The sequence below is a fragment of the Trichogramma pretiosum genome, unplaced genomic scaffold (assembly GCF_000599845.2).
Source record: "Trichogramma pretiosum strain Unisexual culture from Peru unplaced genomic scaffold, Tpre_2.0 scaffold3, whole genome shotgun sequence".
Lineage (NCBI taxonomy): Eukaryota > Metazoa > Arthropoda > Insecta > Hymenoptera > Trichogrammatidae > Trichogramma > Trichogramma pretiosum.
In genome coordinates, this window is record NW_019641698.1 from 172,576 (window position 1) to 185,319 (window position 12,744).

At 40.4% G+C, this 12,744-nt stretch overlaps 1 protein-coding gene across 1 annotated transcript in view; it reads left to right on the forward strand.

Annotated features, from left to right (window-relative positions):
• LOC106651610 (lysine-specific demethylase 6A) overlaps window positions 1–11,736 on the forward strand; it is a 63,234-nt gene extending 51,498 nt beyond the window's left edge. The window contains exons 6-13 of the mRNA XM_023462299.1: window positions 4,949–5,132; window positions 5,217–5,432; window positions 6,150–6,368; window positions 6,445–6,619; window positions 7,622–7,963; window positions 8,047–9,820; window positions 9,901–10,238; window positions 10,316–11,736. Coding sequence (XP_023318067.1) covers window positions 4,949–5,132; window positions 5,217–5,432; window positions 6,150–6,368; window positions 6,445–6,619; window positions 7,622–7,963; window positions 8,047–9,820; window positions 9,901–10,238; window positions 10,316–10,909 — 3,842 coding nt within the window. The 3' untranslated portion in view covers window positions 10,910–11,736. The remainder of the gene's footprint in view (window positions 1–4,948; window positions 5,133–5,216; window positions 5,433–6,149; window positions 6,369–6,444; window positions 6,620–7,621; window positions 7,964–8,046; window positions 9,821–9,900; window positions 10,239–10,315) is intronic.
• The last annotated feature ends 1,008 nt before the right edge of the window (window positions 11,737–12,744 follow it).

Consider the following 12,744-nt stretch of genomic DNA (forward strand, 5'->3'; position numbering starts at 1 on the left):
AAAAACGGAGCTAAAGAAAGAAGCACCCGAGACGAACTTCTTTTTCTCCTAGACGCGCGCGTCGGTTTTACAAAACTTTACTCGTGCTTAAAATAGCGGCCCTTGTATGTTGGACGAGCAAAAAAAAACCTCCGTACAAGCAAGCAATCTCGCGTGTTTTCTATAAAATGTTCGCGAATTGAAAATCGAGCGTGTAATAAAGTTGCACGCGCGCACGCAGGACCATACCAGACGCGCGCGTCTATCGATTTATTCGATGTCCGTCGTCGTCGTCGTCGGATAGCGTACAAAGTCTCGAGCTACGGGTTTGTGCGCGTTCGGCTTTTGCTCGATTGGGAATCGATGCTTTTGTGCTTGTACGAAGCTCGGGTCCGAGCAGGGAGTAGGAGTAGTAGTAGCAATCCAGTGTTGTGCTCCACGGGGATGAAATACGTGCGTTGGACGACGACGACGATGACACTGCATCCGATCGCTTGGAAAATACACAAGACGTTCTTTTTTTATCTCTACCGATTATTTCGTAGTTAAATTCACGAGCTTTCGAGGTTGGAAGAAGGAAAAAAGTTTAAATGCCCGCAAACTCCTACATTTGATACACATAGACCGCACATCGACACTTGCGCAAACGTCGCAACGTCGCCGTGCTCGGCACGACACTCCCCTCGTGAGTTTTCAAGCCTGTTATATCCTACGTTTCTCTACGCTACATACATACATAGCATTGTATAACAGTCGGTCTGTTGTTGTCCGGAGCGTTTTGTGTGTTTATATACGTGCGAGTGCGTGTGCACGTACGCGTACATACGTCTGTGGCAGATGGTCTGGCATCGACGTCGCGTCGTCTCGTCGTCTCGTGGCTGCGTTTTTCTTTCACCACCAACACCACCACCATTTAAATGCTACCCTGGACTCTGTAGGTTTTTTTTTTAAATTTTTTTTTTCGCTCTTGTCACCGAAATCGAAGACGCACGTAGAGAGCAGCGGTGACACTGGTAGCATTCGCGAAGTCGTGCGTGCGTAAATATCGCGTCGTCGTCGTCGAAGGGGAAAAGTGAATTTCACGGTGGCAAATCGAGAATTTACGACAAATGCGCGCGCTCGCTCGCTGAAAATCGATTCGGAGAGTAGCGTTTGAGAGAGAGAAAAAAAGCGAGTACTCGAAACAAAAACAAAAAAAGCTCCGCAAGCGCAACCGCACGTATGGCAAAAAGCACGTGTTCCTTATTATATACCGAGGTGGCTGCATCGGAGCGCGTGTTTATTATCTCGCGAAGCGTCGCGCATATACAATAGACATACGCACGTAAGGCGTATGAGAAAGCGAGCGAGTGAGACAGAGACCCCCCGCGATTCTACCGCGTGCGCGACCCAAATATTTTCACGAGAAAAAGACGTCGAATGCCAAGAAAAGACAAATTGACGCTTTTCGTCGTATCGACGCTTTTTTTCCTCTCGGTTTACGTGCGTTTGGGGCGTTTTTTGTCTCGAGCTCTTTCCCATCTGGAATCGCGAGCCTGAAAATTAGCGGCTTACTCCTCTCGTGCATCTCTGCATACAAATTTATTCGTCGTAATGAGAGAACCCGAGACGAGCTTTGTCGAAAGAACTTTGAGAAATCGTGTAATTTATTTTCTCCTCTCGAGAGTGTCAGAGTGTAAGACTTTTTCCGTCAAATTTTATCCGCAGTCGTTCCATATAAAACTCCTGGAGAACAGAGCGCGTAAAGTGCAATTCATTTGTAAAAAAATATATAATTTGATCGATCGATGAATTACATTCTTACAATATCAAAACGAACGTATTATAGCTACAGGGGGGCCAGGAAAAAAATGCGTTTTGAGGTGAGCGTCTATATGCCCGCGCGTATATTATAAGGGGAAAAATATTTATGTGCGTCGATATTTACGGCCCTCGCGCGCTCATGCGGATATACTACTACTACTACATATCGAAAAGCCAAAAGGGGAGGCACGTCGTACGTGCTTTTATTATATTCACTCGAGGATAGCCGAGACTTTTGACTGTAGCATTATAATACGAAGTCGTACACAATTGATCTTGGCTATTTTATATATAATATAAGCTACTCTCTCAATGGTACACACGGATCGAGAGAGAAAAGATTTATTGAATGATGCATAATACATTCGGTAATCGCGTAATTTACTGTGTACACGCTACATAAGTCTCGAGATAATTCCAATTGACTAATTAACTTCTCGTATCGATATTTATGTAATATTATTATACGCTTCCGAACACACGACTAATCTCGAAGAGCGTGAACTCGAGTCGGTGCGCGCGCGTCGAGGCATTTAAAAATTTAAAAACACACACACGGCCGAGCACATTACTTTCATCGCTCGCACGACGAAGAGTTACGTCAGAGAGGCTCGTCGAAGGCGAGTCACACAACACGACAAGTCATCGGATGTCACACGTGAAATAAATCTCTCGCAAATATGACGGGTCTCTCTCCGTTTCGTTCGGAGATGATAAAAAAAAGAGAGAAGAAAATAGAAGAAGTAAACATCCCAACGCGGGCGTGCCTCTTCACGCAGGATCTCGCAGTTTTTTAACCGCGATCACGGTAAATCACTTATCTCGTTTGATCTCGTTCATGCTTTACCTTGACATTCGACTTTTGTATGAATTGCATCCGTCAACGATGACGAGTAGGAAAAAATATTATCGAGCGAGAGCGAGCGAACGGCACAATACAACTTTTGCGTACAGTCACGATTCAGGTGTGCGCAGATAATTCAGTCATGTGTGTAACGAGTGTATACGCGAACGCGGCAGGTATACACACACACAACGAGCGATCCCCCCTCTTTCGCTCGCGCGAGCGGCGCGTAACCCTTTTATGTCGTATATACCTATGCGAACGCACTTCCGGCATGAGAGAGAGAAGGAGAGAGGAAGTTTGCGCTTAGAGAGAAGCTGAACTGCGTATATACCCGAGCAAACTGGGTTTGTGTTTATATTATATACGCGCAATGTGTTATACCGGAGACTTTCGAGAAGATGATGAAGAACTTCACGTACCAAAATAATTGAATTTTTCAATTTATATAATACTTTCGCGTGCAAAATCGAGCTTGCTGTATCGATATGTGTAAACTGAGGGAGGGGGAGTCGAGAGTCTAATCAGCTGCTGGCGCGTGCTGTTTCTTGCGTTGTCAGCTGTTTTCAGAGTCGCAAACTCCCGACGCGAATGAATTATGGAGCGCCGTCGCGTCGAGCGACATTTAAATACCTTCAAGATTACGATCTCTCGCAGGCGTCTTCTATATGCTCGAATTAATACAATCGCGTCGTGTCGATTTTCGACAAATTTGTATATAGACGAGAATGTATCGTCGATCGAATTATGGGTTTTTTTCGGCTACTGTTCGCGAACACTTATAATCGTATTATAAACGAATGTAATATTCTGCGGTCTAATGCTATTTGATGAATTTCGCGTCTACCCTAGCGTATAACAATAGCGTATACATGAAAGAGCCTCTGCGTAAATGCATGGAGCATTATTATGAATACACCCGGTAATTCGAGATCTTGCGTACATACATATCCGAGAGAAAAAAGACCGGTGGATCGGGCTTGTATGCTATAGTATACCAACTCGAGAAGAAGCCCGAGAGCAGCGCATACAATGCCAAACGAGCGGCCGTACGAACTCCGAAACGTACCGTATCTCTTATCAGAATAAAAATCGACTCGCGCGCGTGCTCGCCCGTCGTTATTCGGCCGCCGATCGCGAGAACCAAACGTGAGTTTTTAACTCCGATGAAATCTTATCTCGTCGCGGGTTTCTGGATCATTGAACTTGGAAAAATGTTCGACTAATGTGCTCAAATACACACACGAAGACACATCGCGGAGCATTTCTCTCGTCAGTCCCACACACTTGCGTCGCGATCATAGAAAATCGGGCGTACGTACGCGTATTTGTACGCGCTACTATAAGGATAGAAGGAATAAGTAGACAAGAGAAAAAGAGAGGGATAGCTACAGACGTTTGAAAAATCGAGAGCGGTGGGGCACCACGACACATACTCCGCACAGCCAAGTAGTTTCATAGGCAAGAAGAAAAAAAAAGATAGAGAAAGTAACACCCTATAGCTTATGTACTGTACGAACTGCTGTTGCCGCTGCCGCTGCTGCTGCTGCATGCCTAGGCGAGCCGACTATACTACTTCTCTCTAGGCGCGCAATCTATTATACGTATATAACACGAGTAGTCGCAGTCGTCGTTTCGCTCGCGTTACATCGGGACACGCATGCACGGCACCGAACCGCTGCTGCTGCTATAGCTCCAATAGACGCGACGACCTGTGTGTCTGTGCCGTGTGTGAGTTTTTTTAAGTGCGTGTGCATGTGTCTGTCTGTGTGCGTGCCTACGTGACCTGCAACAACAGCGGTAAAGCAGCAGTACTCAAAGGGGGAAAAGAAAGTAACGAATACATTCGCGAGTTGGAAAAGAAAAGTTTTTTTTTTTTCAAGTTTTCGTGTACCGCAGCTGTGCTCTTGTGACTGTGATTTTTGCTGTTAATTTATATATATAATTTAAAAAGAAGTTTATGCGGTCTTATCGTCGGTTACCCTCGCAGTGCAGTGTGCGCGAGTGTGAGAAATCGAATGTCGGAAGTCGATGTCAAAAAAAAAATGTGGCGCCAGTGTATCATTACGTGTTAGATAATTAGGAGAAGAAAAAAGAACCATTTGAAAAATCTCGAAGCATCCTCTCGACTTGTGGCTTCTGTATCATATAACTTTTATTAAGATGTAAATATTTCATTTCGATTAATAAGCTAATGATGAAAACCGATAGAAACTGTCATTTTAATTAATAGTACACCACTGCCACCACACATTTATATGTTGAAATGAAAAAACGAAGAATCTTTGTTTAATATTTGCGTTTATTTTTGTATTTCCGCAGGATGGCTGTATCATGTTTCCGATCCTAATGTATTTGGGATCAACAAGGGCCAAAAACTCAGCGTCGCGATACACTGCCTCCAAAAGTCTATAGGCGCTGAGCCGACCAGTGGACAGAGCTTATATCTCTTGGGACGCTGTTTGGCGACGTCGGGTCAGGTGCACGACGCTTTTATCGCATACAGGTGCGTGTGACATCACATTTCAAAAACATCCGCGCGTTTTCAGCCAACCATCACACCTGACTCTAATTATTTTTCTTTTCGCAGGAGTTCAGTAGAAAAATCGGAGGGCAACGCGAATACCTGGTGCAGCATAGGCATACTGTATCAGCAGCAGAATCAGCCGCTCGACGCGCTCCAGGCCTACGTGTGCGCGGTGCAGCTCGACAAGACGCACACAGCCGCCTGGACGAATCTCGGCATACTCTACGAGAGCCACTGCCAGCTAAAGGACGCGCTGGCTTGCTACGTCAACGCATCGAGGTACAGAGAGTCGTTGCCGACCGACAAAACTTGAATACTTTTTTTTTTTGGTGCCGCTCTCGCTCTCTCTTGGCATTTTTTTGGCCTCGGAAGGATCATCGATCGAATTGCTGTTTACGATTTATTTCTTTGATCGTATCGATGATCGTTCAGCTGGAAACGAGAGTGCGGTGTCGAACCACCGACGATGATAATTATTTGGACGTAGGAAAACTATTTGCACGCATTATTTCTGCTACGTAAACGGCCAAAACGTTTTCTTTTCTTTAAAACGCATATAAAAAAAGCTGTCGATGAGTCAAAATTCTGCATTGCAACTAAAAGATAATTGGCTGACGTAAAATATATGACACTTTTTTCATCGCTATTCGTGGCCTATCTGTAGCTTATAATTTTCATGATCTCAGATGAACCTATGGACGATAAATAAATCATGTTATGCAAAAATTAATTCTTTACTGATTGAAGCCAGCATTTCTCATAATAGACAAACCACGTTCACAACCATAATAAATAATGGATGAATCCTTTTGTGTGACTGTAAGTCGAAAAAAGGTTAACGAGATGTCTCGTCTCTCATCCTCTCATCCTCACTACATATTTATACATCAATGTAATTTGGACGATCCTTCACCTGTAACCGGCAAAACTCAACGAATTATCATCAGTGTACCTTGGATCTGTTTTACTAAACGCGTACATTTTACTTTTCAACAGGGGAAACAACAACAACAGTACCACTGCCATAACCAATATTTCAACGTCAGCCAATAACGCTGCCAACAACAATAATCAGAATCAAGCGCCCAACGGTCAGCAGTCCAACTTCCCGGGATTGTTAGTTTCTTGTGGTGCACCGAATCCTTCACTTTTGCAACGCATAAATTACCTTCAGAGTTCGCTGAGGGACGCACCCATGCCTTCTGTCGCTACCAAGTGAGTATTTCATCATTTAAAAAATAATAACTCGATTTAATCTTGTATACTCAAAATGATTCTTTTGTAATTGCAGACGTCGTACTTTACCGTCGATTGAAGAAGCTTGGAACATGCCGATCAGCGCGGAGCTATCGAGTCGCCAGCAGCAAATGCAGCAGCAACAGCAGAATATCAAATACGCAGCTGGCGGAGCAAACGCCCCGCCACCCTACGCTCAAGCAAATAATGGACCCAACAAAAGATTTAAAGTAAGATTGTTCATTCCAATCGGCCGATCGGTGGGAACATTTAAAAATTGCTCTGATGGATTAATCTCTTTCTGGGTGATGTTGAACTGCTCATAAATTTCAAGCGACTTGAACAACATGCTCATGAACGAATATTTTGAACGTAGCGAACCGTTGAATCCTAGTTATTTATCATTTAGAAATGTATATCTCTATGCCGTCTGCCTATTCACTCAATATTTTTTATGAATTTTTATCACCCATAAAGAGGCACTTTGAAATACATTAAATTTTCATATAAAAAGGTTGAACTATTGATCAATATTCTGTTCTCTTTTTCAAGTGCAGAATGAGAGATATGAAACCTGCATTGTTATGCGCTGGCGTTATTCAGACGCCCAATTAGCGGGCTTTTCGACTTTTCAACAAATAATTTCCTCAAATTGTCATAAATTCTACTGGCTATTCTTAGTCATGTTGTGATTTTCATTTCTTGTTGAAAAAATGCCCAAACATTAATTTTTAAACCCAAAGATAACTTGAATCGATCAACAGAAAACTTATCTCTGGAATCGAATTCATACTTTGCTGTATTTACTACTGTCCAGTGGTGTTATACAACAGGTTTGGCATAAGTGTTTAGAGCATAGAATCAAAAGAAAAATCAAAAAATATTTTTCTTTCTAATTGTTCATTGCAATACCATTTTTATAATTTGTAAACATTTCTTTACATATTTTACAAACATTTGAAACAATACTCGTTACCTTAAGACTAGAAAAAGCATGTTCAAGCGTATTTTGAGTTTGCTTGATTAACATTATTATTTTTACCTTTTATATCATTACGCTTGCTTACTCATACATCTATAACAGTTCGCAATCTAATTTCTATTGTCGTTATACATTTCATCCTACAACATGATACAATACAGTCATGCAATTCATCACTTTTTATTTATATTTAAACACTGACCCCCATTTGGGATTGCAAAATTATAAAACATTACAATAATTTTTTCAGGCGGATGAAGTTGGCAGTGGACAGGTTGCTGTGCAACAACCAATGCAACAACAGCAGCCTCAGCAGCGGCCAGCATTTTATCTCAATCCACAACAGATGCAGATGCTTCAAGTTTTACAACAAAATCAAAGCAATTTGAATCCTCAGCAGCAAGGAATACTTAATCAGTTGCAGAATCAGTATAGGGCTATGCAACAGCATTCGCAGCAAATGAGAATGCAACAACAAAATCCTGCAGCCCAAAGAGGATTGAGACCCGGAATGCCTGGTTATCCAGTAGGATATGCTCAGCCTGGACAACCTGGCGCTGTCAATAAAGCATATGGAAATCCGCAGCAGCCGGTTAGTAGAAAATTTTTTTATTGATGCGTGCAAATGAATCAAAATATATTTCAACCTTAACATTCTATTTATTTAAATTTCAGCAAAGTGGAACAGTTGCTTTGCAAACTGGCTTCAATGATTCAAACGTTAATTACAACGCAGCAGCAGCCACGGGCAATTGCCAAACAGCTGGTATGCCTTACAAGTCCGCTTCAGACCCTACTTATCGTCCACCAAGTCAGAATCAACAGCCAGCTACGCCGCAGTTGCAACAGCAGCAGCAACAGCAACAGCAGCAGCAACCTCAGCAACCACAAACACCCCAAGGAACGCAGCAGCAGTTTGCTAGCCAACAGTATCAACAACAACAGTACGGTTACACACAAATATCGTCGACCACGAGCTGTTACCCAGAAGGATCGTCTGCCAATGCTAACAAAGATGCTTTGAATGTGTCAGATCAAGAATTACAGGCACTCTTATCCCAAAAAGATATAACCACGTCTTTTGCGGAGGATCTATTGAAACACTTTGCTGATCAAGGACTGGATGTTAGAGAGGAGAGACAAACTATGTTGAATAACGGTATTAGTTCTGGATCTACGCCTCCATCCAGCAATAAAGAGCTAGACCCCAAAGATATTAAAGTGGAAAAAATGGACGAATCTAAGCCATTGACAGCGTCTGTCAAATCTGAACCAACAACAACCATTGATGCGGTAAAGTGCGAAGCAACTTCATCAACGAAAAATGACCCAGCAGCGTTATTGCGTTATGAACCAGTACTGCGCTTGGAGCGTTTGAACGAAAGTCAAGTTGAACCGGAATTTACAATTGATATGGATTCACGACGTATTGTAGAATTGTGTAAACAATACAGTCACAAGAGTATACCTAGTAGTTCTATTCTGAATGACAAAGCTCCTCCGCCGACTCCACCAGATCCGCCAAGTCAGAGACTTACGAAAGAACAACTACAACCAGCTACCCCTAGTGTTTTCTTGGAGAATAAACGAGATGTGTTTAGTCCAATTTTGCAAGAGTTTTGTTTGAAGCATCCAATTGCCGTTGTTCGAGGTTTAGCAGCCGCTTTAAAATTGGACCTCGGTTTATTTTCTACTAAAACACTGGTGGAAGCTAATCCTGATCATACGATCGAAGTCCGTACCCAGCTTCAACAAGGTTCTGATGAAAATTGGGACCCTACCTTGTCTCGTAAGGGTTGGGCTTGTATTAGTCATCGAAGTCATACAACAATCGCTAAGTACGCTCAATACCAAGCGTCTAGTTTCCAGGAAAGCTTGAAAGAAGAACGAGATAAAAGTTACGGTATTCAACCATCAAATTCGACTGCAAACTTATCCGATAGCGATTCTAAAGATAGTACCGGGGTAAATGTAAAACGCAAGAAAAATATGTATGGATTGAAAGGCCCTGTTGGATCCAAAATGTTACGTTTTGGTACAAACGTTGATTTGTCAGATGAACGTAAATGGAAGGTCCAACTTCAGGAGTTGACAAAGTTGCCCGCATTTGCCCGGGTAGTTTCAGCTGGAAACATGCTAAGTCATGTAGGACACGTAATATTAGGCATGAACACTGTTCAGTTGTACATGAAGGTACCTGGCAGTCGTACTCCTGGTCATCAAGAAAACAACAACTTTTGCTCGATTAACATCAATATTGGTCCCGGAGATTGCGAGTGGTTTGGCGTGCCAGATGCGTATTGGGGTGTCATAAATAATCTATGTGAGAAAAACAACATCAATTATCTCCATGGAAGCTGGTGGCCGTCCATTGAAGATCTCCATGAAGCGAATGTACCAGTTTATCGTTTCCTTCAACGACCTGGCGATCTTGTGTGGGTCAATGCTGGTATGTATCATAATAAACTTGATGAACTTTTTTAAAAAATCACACGTAATTTTCTAATTTTAAAACTTTAAAATTTAAAGGTTGTGTACATTGGGTGCAAGCTACCGGTTGGTGCAATAATATTGCTTGGAATGTTGGTCCTTTAACTGCTAGGCAATACCATCTTGCTATAGAACGATATGAATGGAACAAACTTCAGGCTTTCAAATCAATTGTGCCAATGGTGCATTTGTCGTGGAATTTAGCTAGAAATATCAAGGTTTCCGATCGCAAACTTTTCGAATTGGTAAAAACGTGTTTGATGAGAACTTTGAGGCAATGCAATCTCATTCTCGAGTACGTGAAATCGAAAGGTGTTTCAGTACGATTCCATGGACGAGGAAAAAATGAAGCTTCTCATTATTGTGGGCAATGCGAAGTAAGTTGATGCAACTTTTTTCAAATAAATTATTTTTTGTATGTAACACTTGTACTAAATCAACTCACTTATTTCAGATTGAAGTATTTAATGTTTTGTTCGTCCGTGAGCAAGAAAAAAGGCACGTTGTTCACTGCCTTGATTGTGCGCGCAAACAATCTCCCACTCTGGAAGGCATCGTTTGCCTCGAAGAGTATCGCATGCGGGAACTCATGGACGTATACGATAACTTTGTATTACACGCACCGCCTCAAACACAACCAACATATCATCTACATCAACAACAACAATCGACATATCAAAATCAACAACAATCACAACCCCAATCACAGCAACAAACCCAATCACAGTCGCCGAAACAGCAGCAACCGCAGCCACAGCAGCAACAACAGCAACAACAGCAACAACAAGTTGCTCAACAGACATCACAAACCCAACCACAATCGATATCACAAAAATCCCCGCAGCAGCAGCAGCAGCAACAACAACAACAACAACAACAACAACAGCAGCAGCAACAACAACAACAACAACAACAACAACAACAACAACAACAGCAGCAGCAACAGCAACAACAATTTCAATCTCAACAGATGCAACAGCAGACAAATATGCAACCGATTCAGCAACAAGTGCGAAATACACCGCCTCATGTTAATCAAATTTCCTGAGACGAAGAGTCACACAGTAATCCAGGCTATTCTGATTAGACAGTCTATTTGCTGTGCTACTTATTTTTCTATTTCTCGCCTTATGTGATAATTGACTGATGTTTCGCTATTAATAATAGCGCAAAAAACTATTTCTCGTGTACGTGTGTGTAAGTTACCCGTGTTCAAGTGAAGATTTTTCCTCGTTATTAAAATATAATTTTGATCGTGTACAGAAAGGTTATAAATATATATATTATATATAGAGATAGAGGGAGAGATCTAAGTGTATTTTGTATTATAAGCTAGGTTAATGAACTATAAATTGTTTAGTATGATTCTTGTAAATTAAAATTTTTCCGTATCGTAAGTATCGTCCGATAAAAATGAATTTGTGTGTGACAACACTAAGAGACATAATTTTGGGGCGTTGAATTAAGCTTATGATCGACAGATTCAACTTCCTGGTGATCATGATTTATTTTTTTGTTTCAAAAGATTGTTTAATTGTTCCATCACTGCCAAATATAAACGTGCTTATACTTATAACTATTCGGTAAACTAGGAATGAACAAATGGAAAAAGAAACATGTACATCTTTGTATTTTTCTTGATGTGTCTAAATAATGAATTAATTACGGTAATTGAAAAATTGAACATGCTGTGATTTATAAGTGAATATATATTTATATATATTCTCGTGAAAAATCATGTTCAAATATGATAACTTACAAAACATTGTACATGAAAATTTTGTTGATGAATTAACTCTGAATAATTTTGCTTAGAACAAATATTCTTGGTATAATTAATCTTTGAATATTATAAAGTTATGGCTGAACGCAAAAATTGTCAATTTATTCAAAACCGAAAAAATAATGAGCTATTTAAAAAAGATATATATTTTTTAATGATGCTCAACTCAATAGTTAGCGCAAGATGTAGCATATAGTTGAAAAGTAAATATTAATGAGCCTCGTCTAAAAAATATCGACCATTGATAAAAATTACAACTCTGTTGTAAAAACTTTATGAGACAAAAAACATAGATGCACAAAGTTTATTGCTTCAAGCATAAATTTTGTAAAAAAGAAAGAAAAATAGTTCAACCGACGTGCCCAATGATCTCAATATTTGCGCCAAATGTTGGTTATTGTCGGTAATGTAGCGTTAATTAAATCTGCCTGTGTATTTTGTTTTGTCCTTTTCTCTATTCGTAACATCTTGATTTATGTGACAAAAATAATAAATACCTTGCCCTAGTTTTTGTTAAAAAAAAATAATGGTTAGATAAAAATGAATACGTAGTTAGCCGAATATGGAGAAACATTACCGAGATGCTGTCTGTGAATATTTTTAAACTATTTCTAATCATGTTGAAAAAAAAAGCGAGATGGAAATTTAAACTCTAGTATAAAATTATTGTAACCAAAAAGCAGACATTAGCATGCAAGTTAATCTTTTGTTGAAATTAAACACACAAAAAGTTTGAATACAGCTAACTAATGTTCACGTTGAAAAATGTGTAAGTATCTAGAGTATCTTATGTAAAAAATTATTTAGATGTAATATGCATTTTCCTAACAATTGTAAATACGATAAATTTTCATTGACGCATATGATGCTTTGTTCAATTGTATGTGTTCATTAGTGAAAGTATAGAGTCGACCACCTAAAATAGTGTACTTATAACGTTTCTCATTATCATGATAAAAAGAGCTCTCACATTACCAAACAAAATACACAATCCGACCCGATTAACAGAATTCCTTATTTCTTCCAATATTGAAGGTGGTTCTTGGTCTTTGTTGGAAAAACAAACATGAATCTATTGGCTCGGTACTTACCTTTTTCAT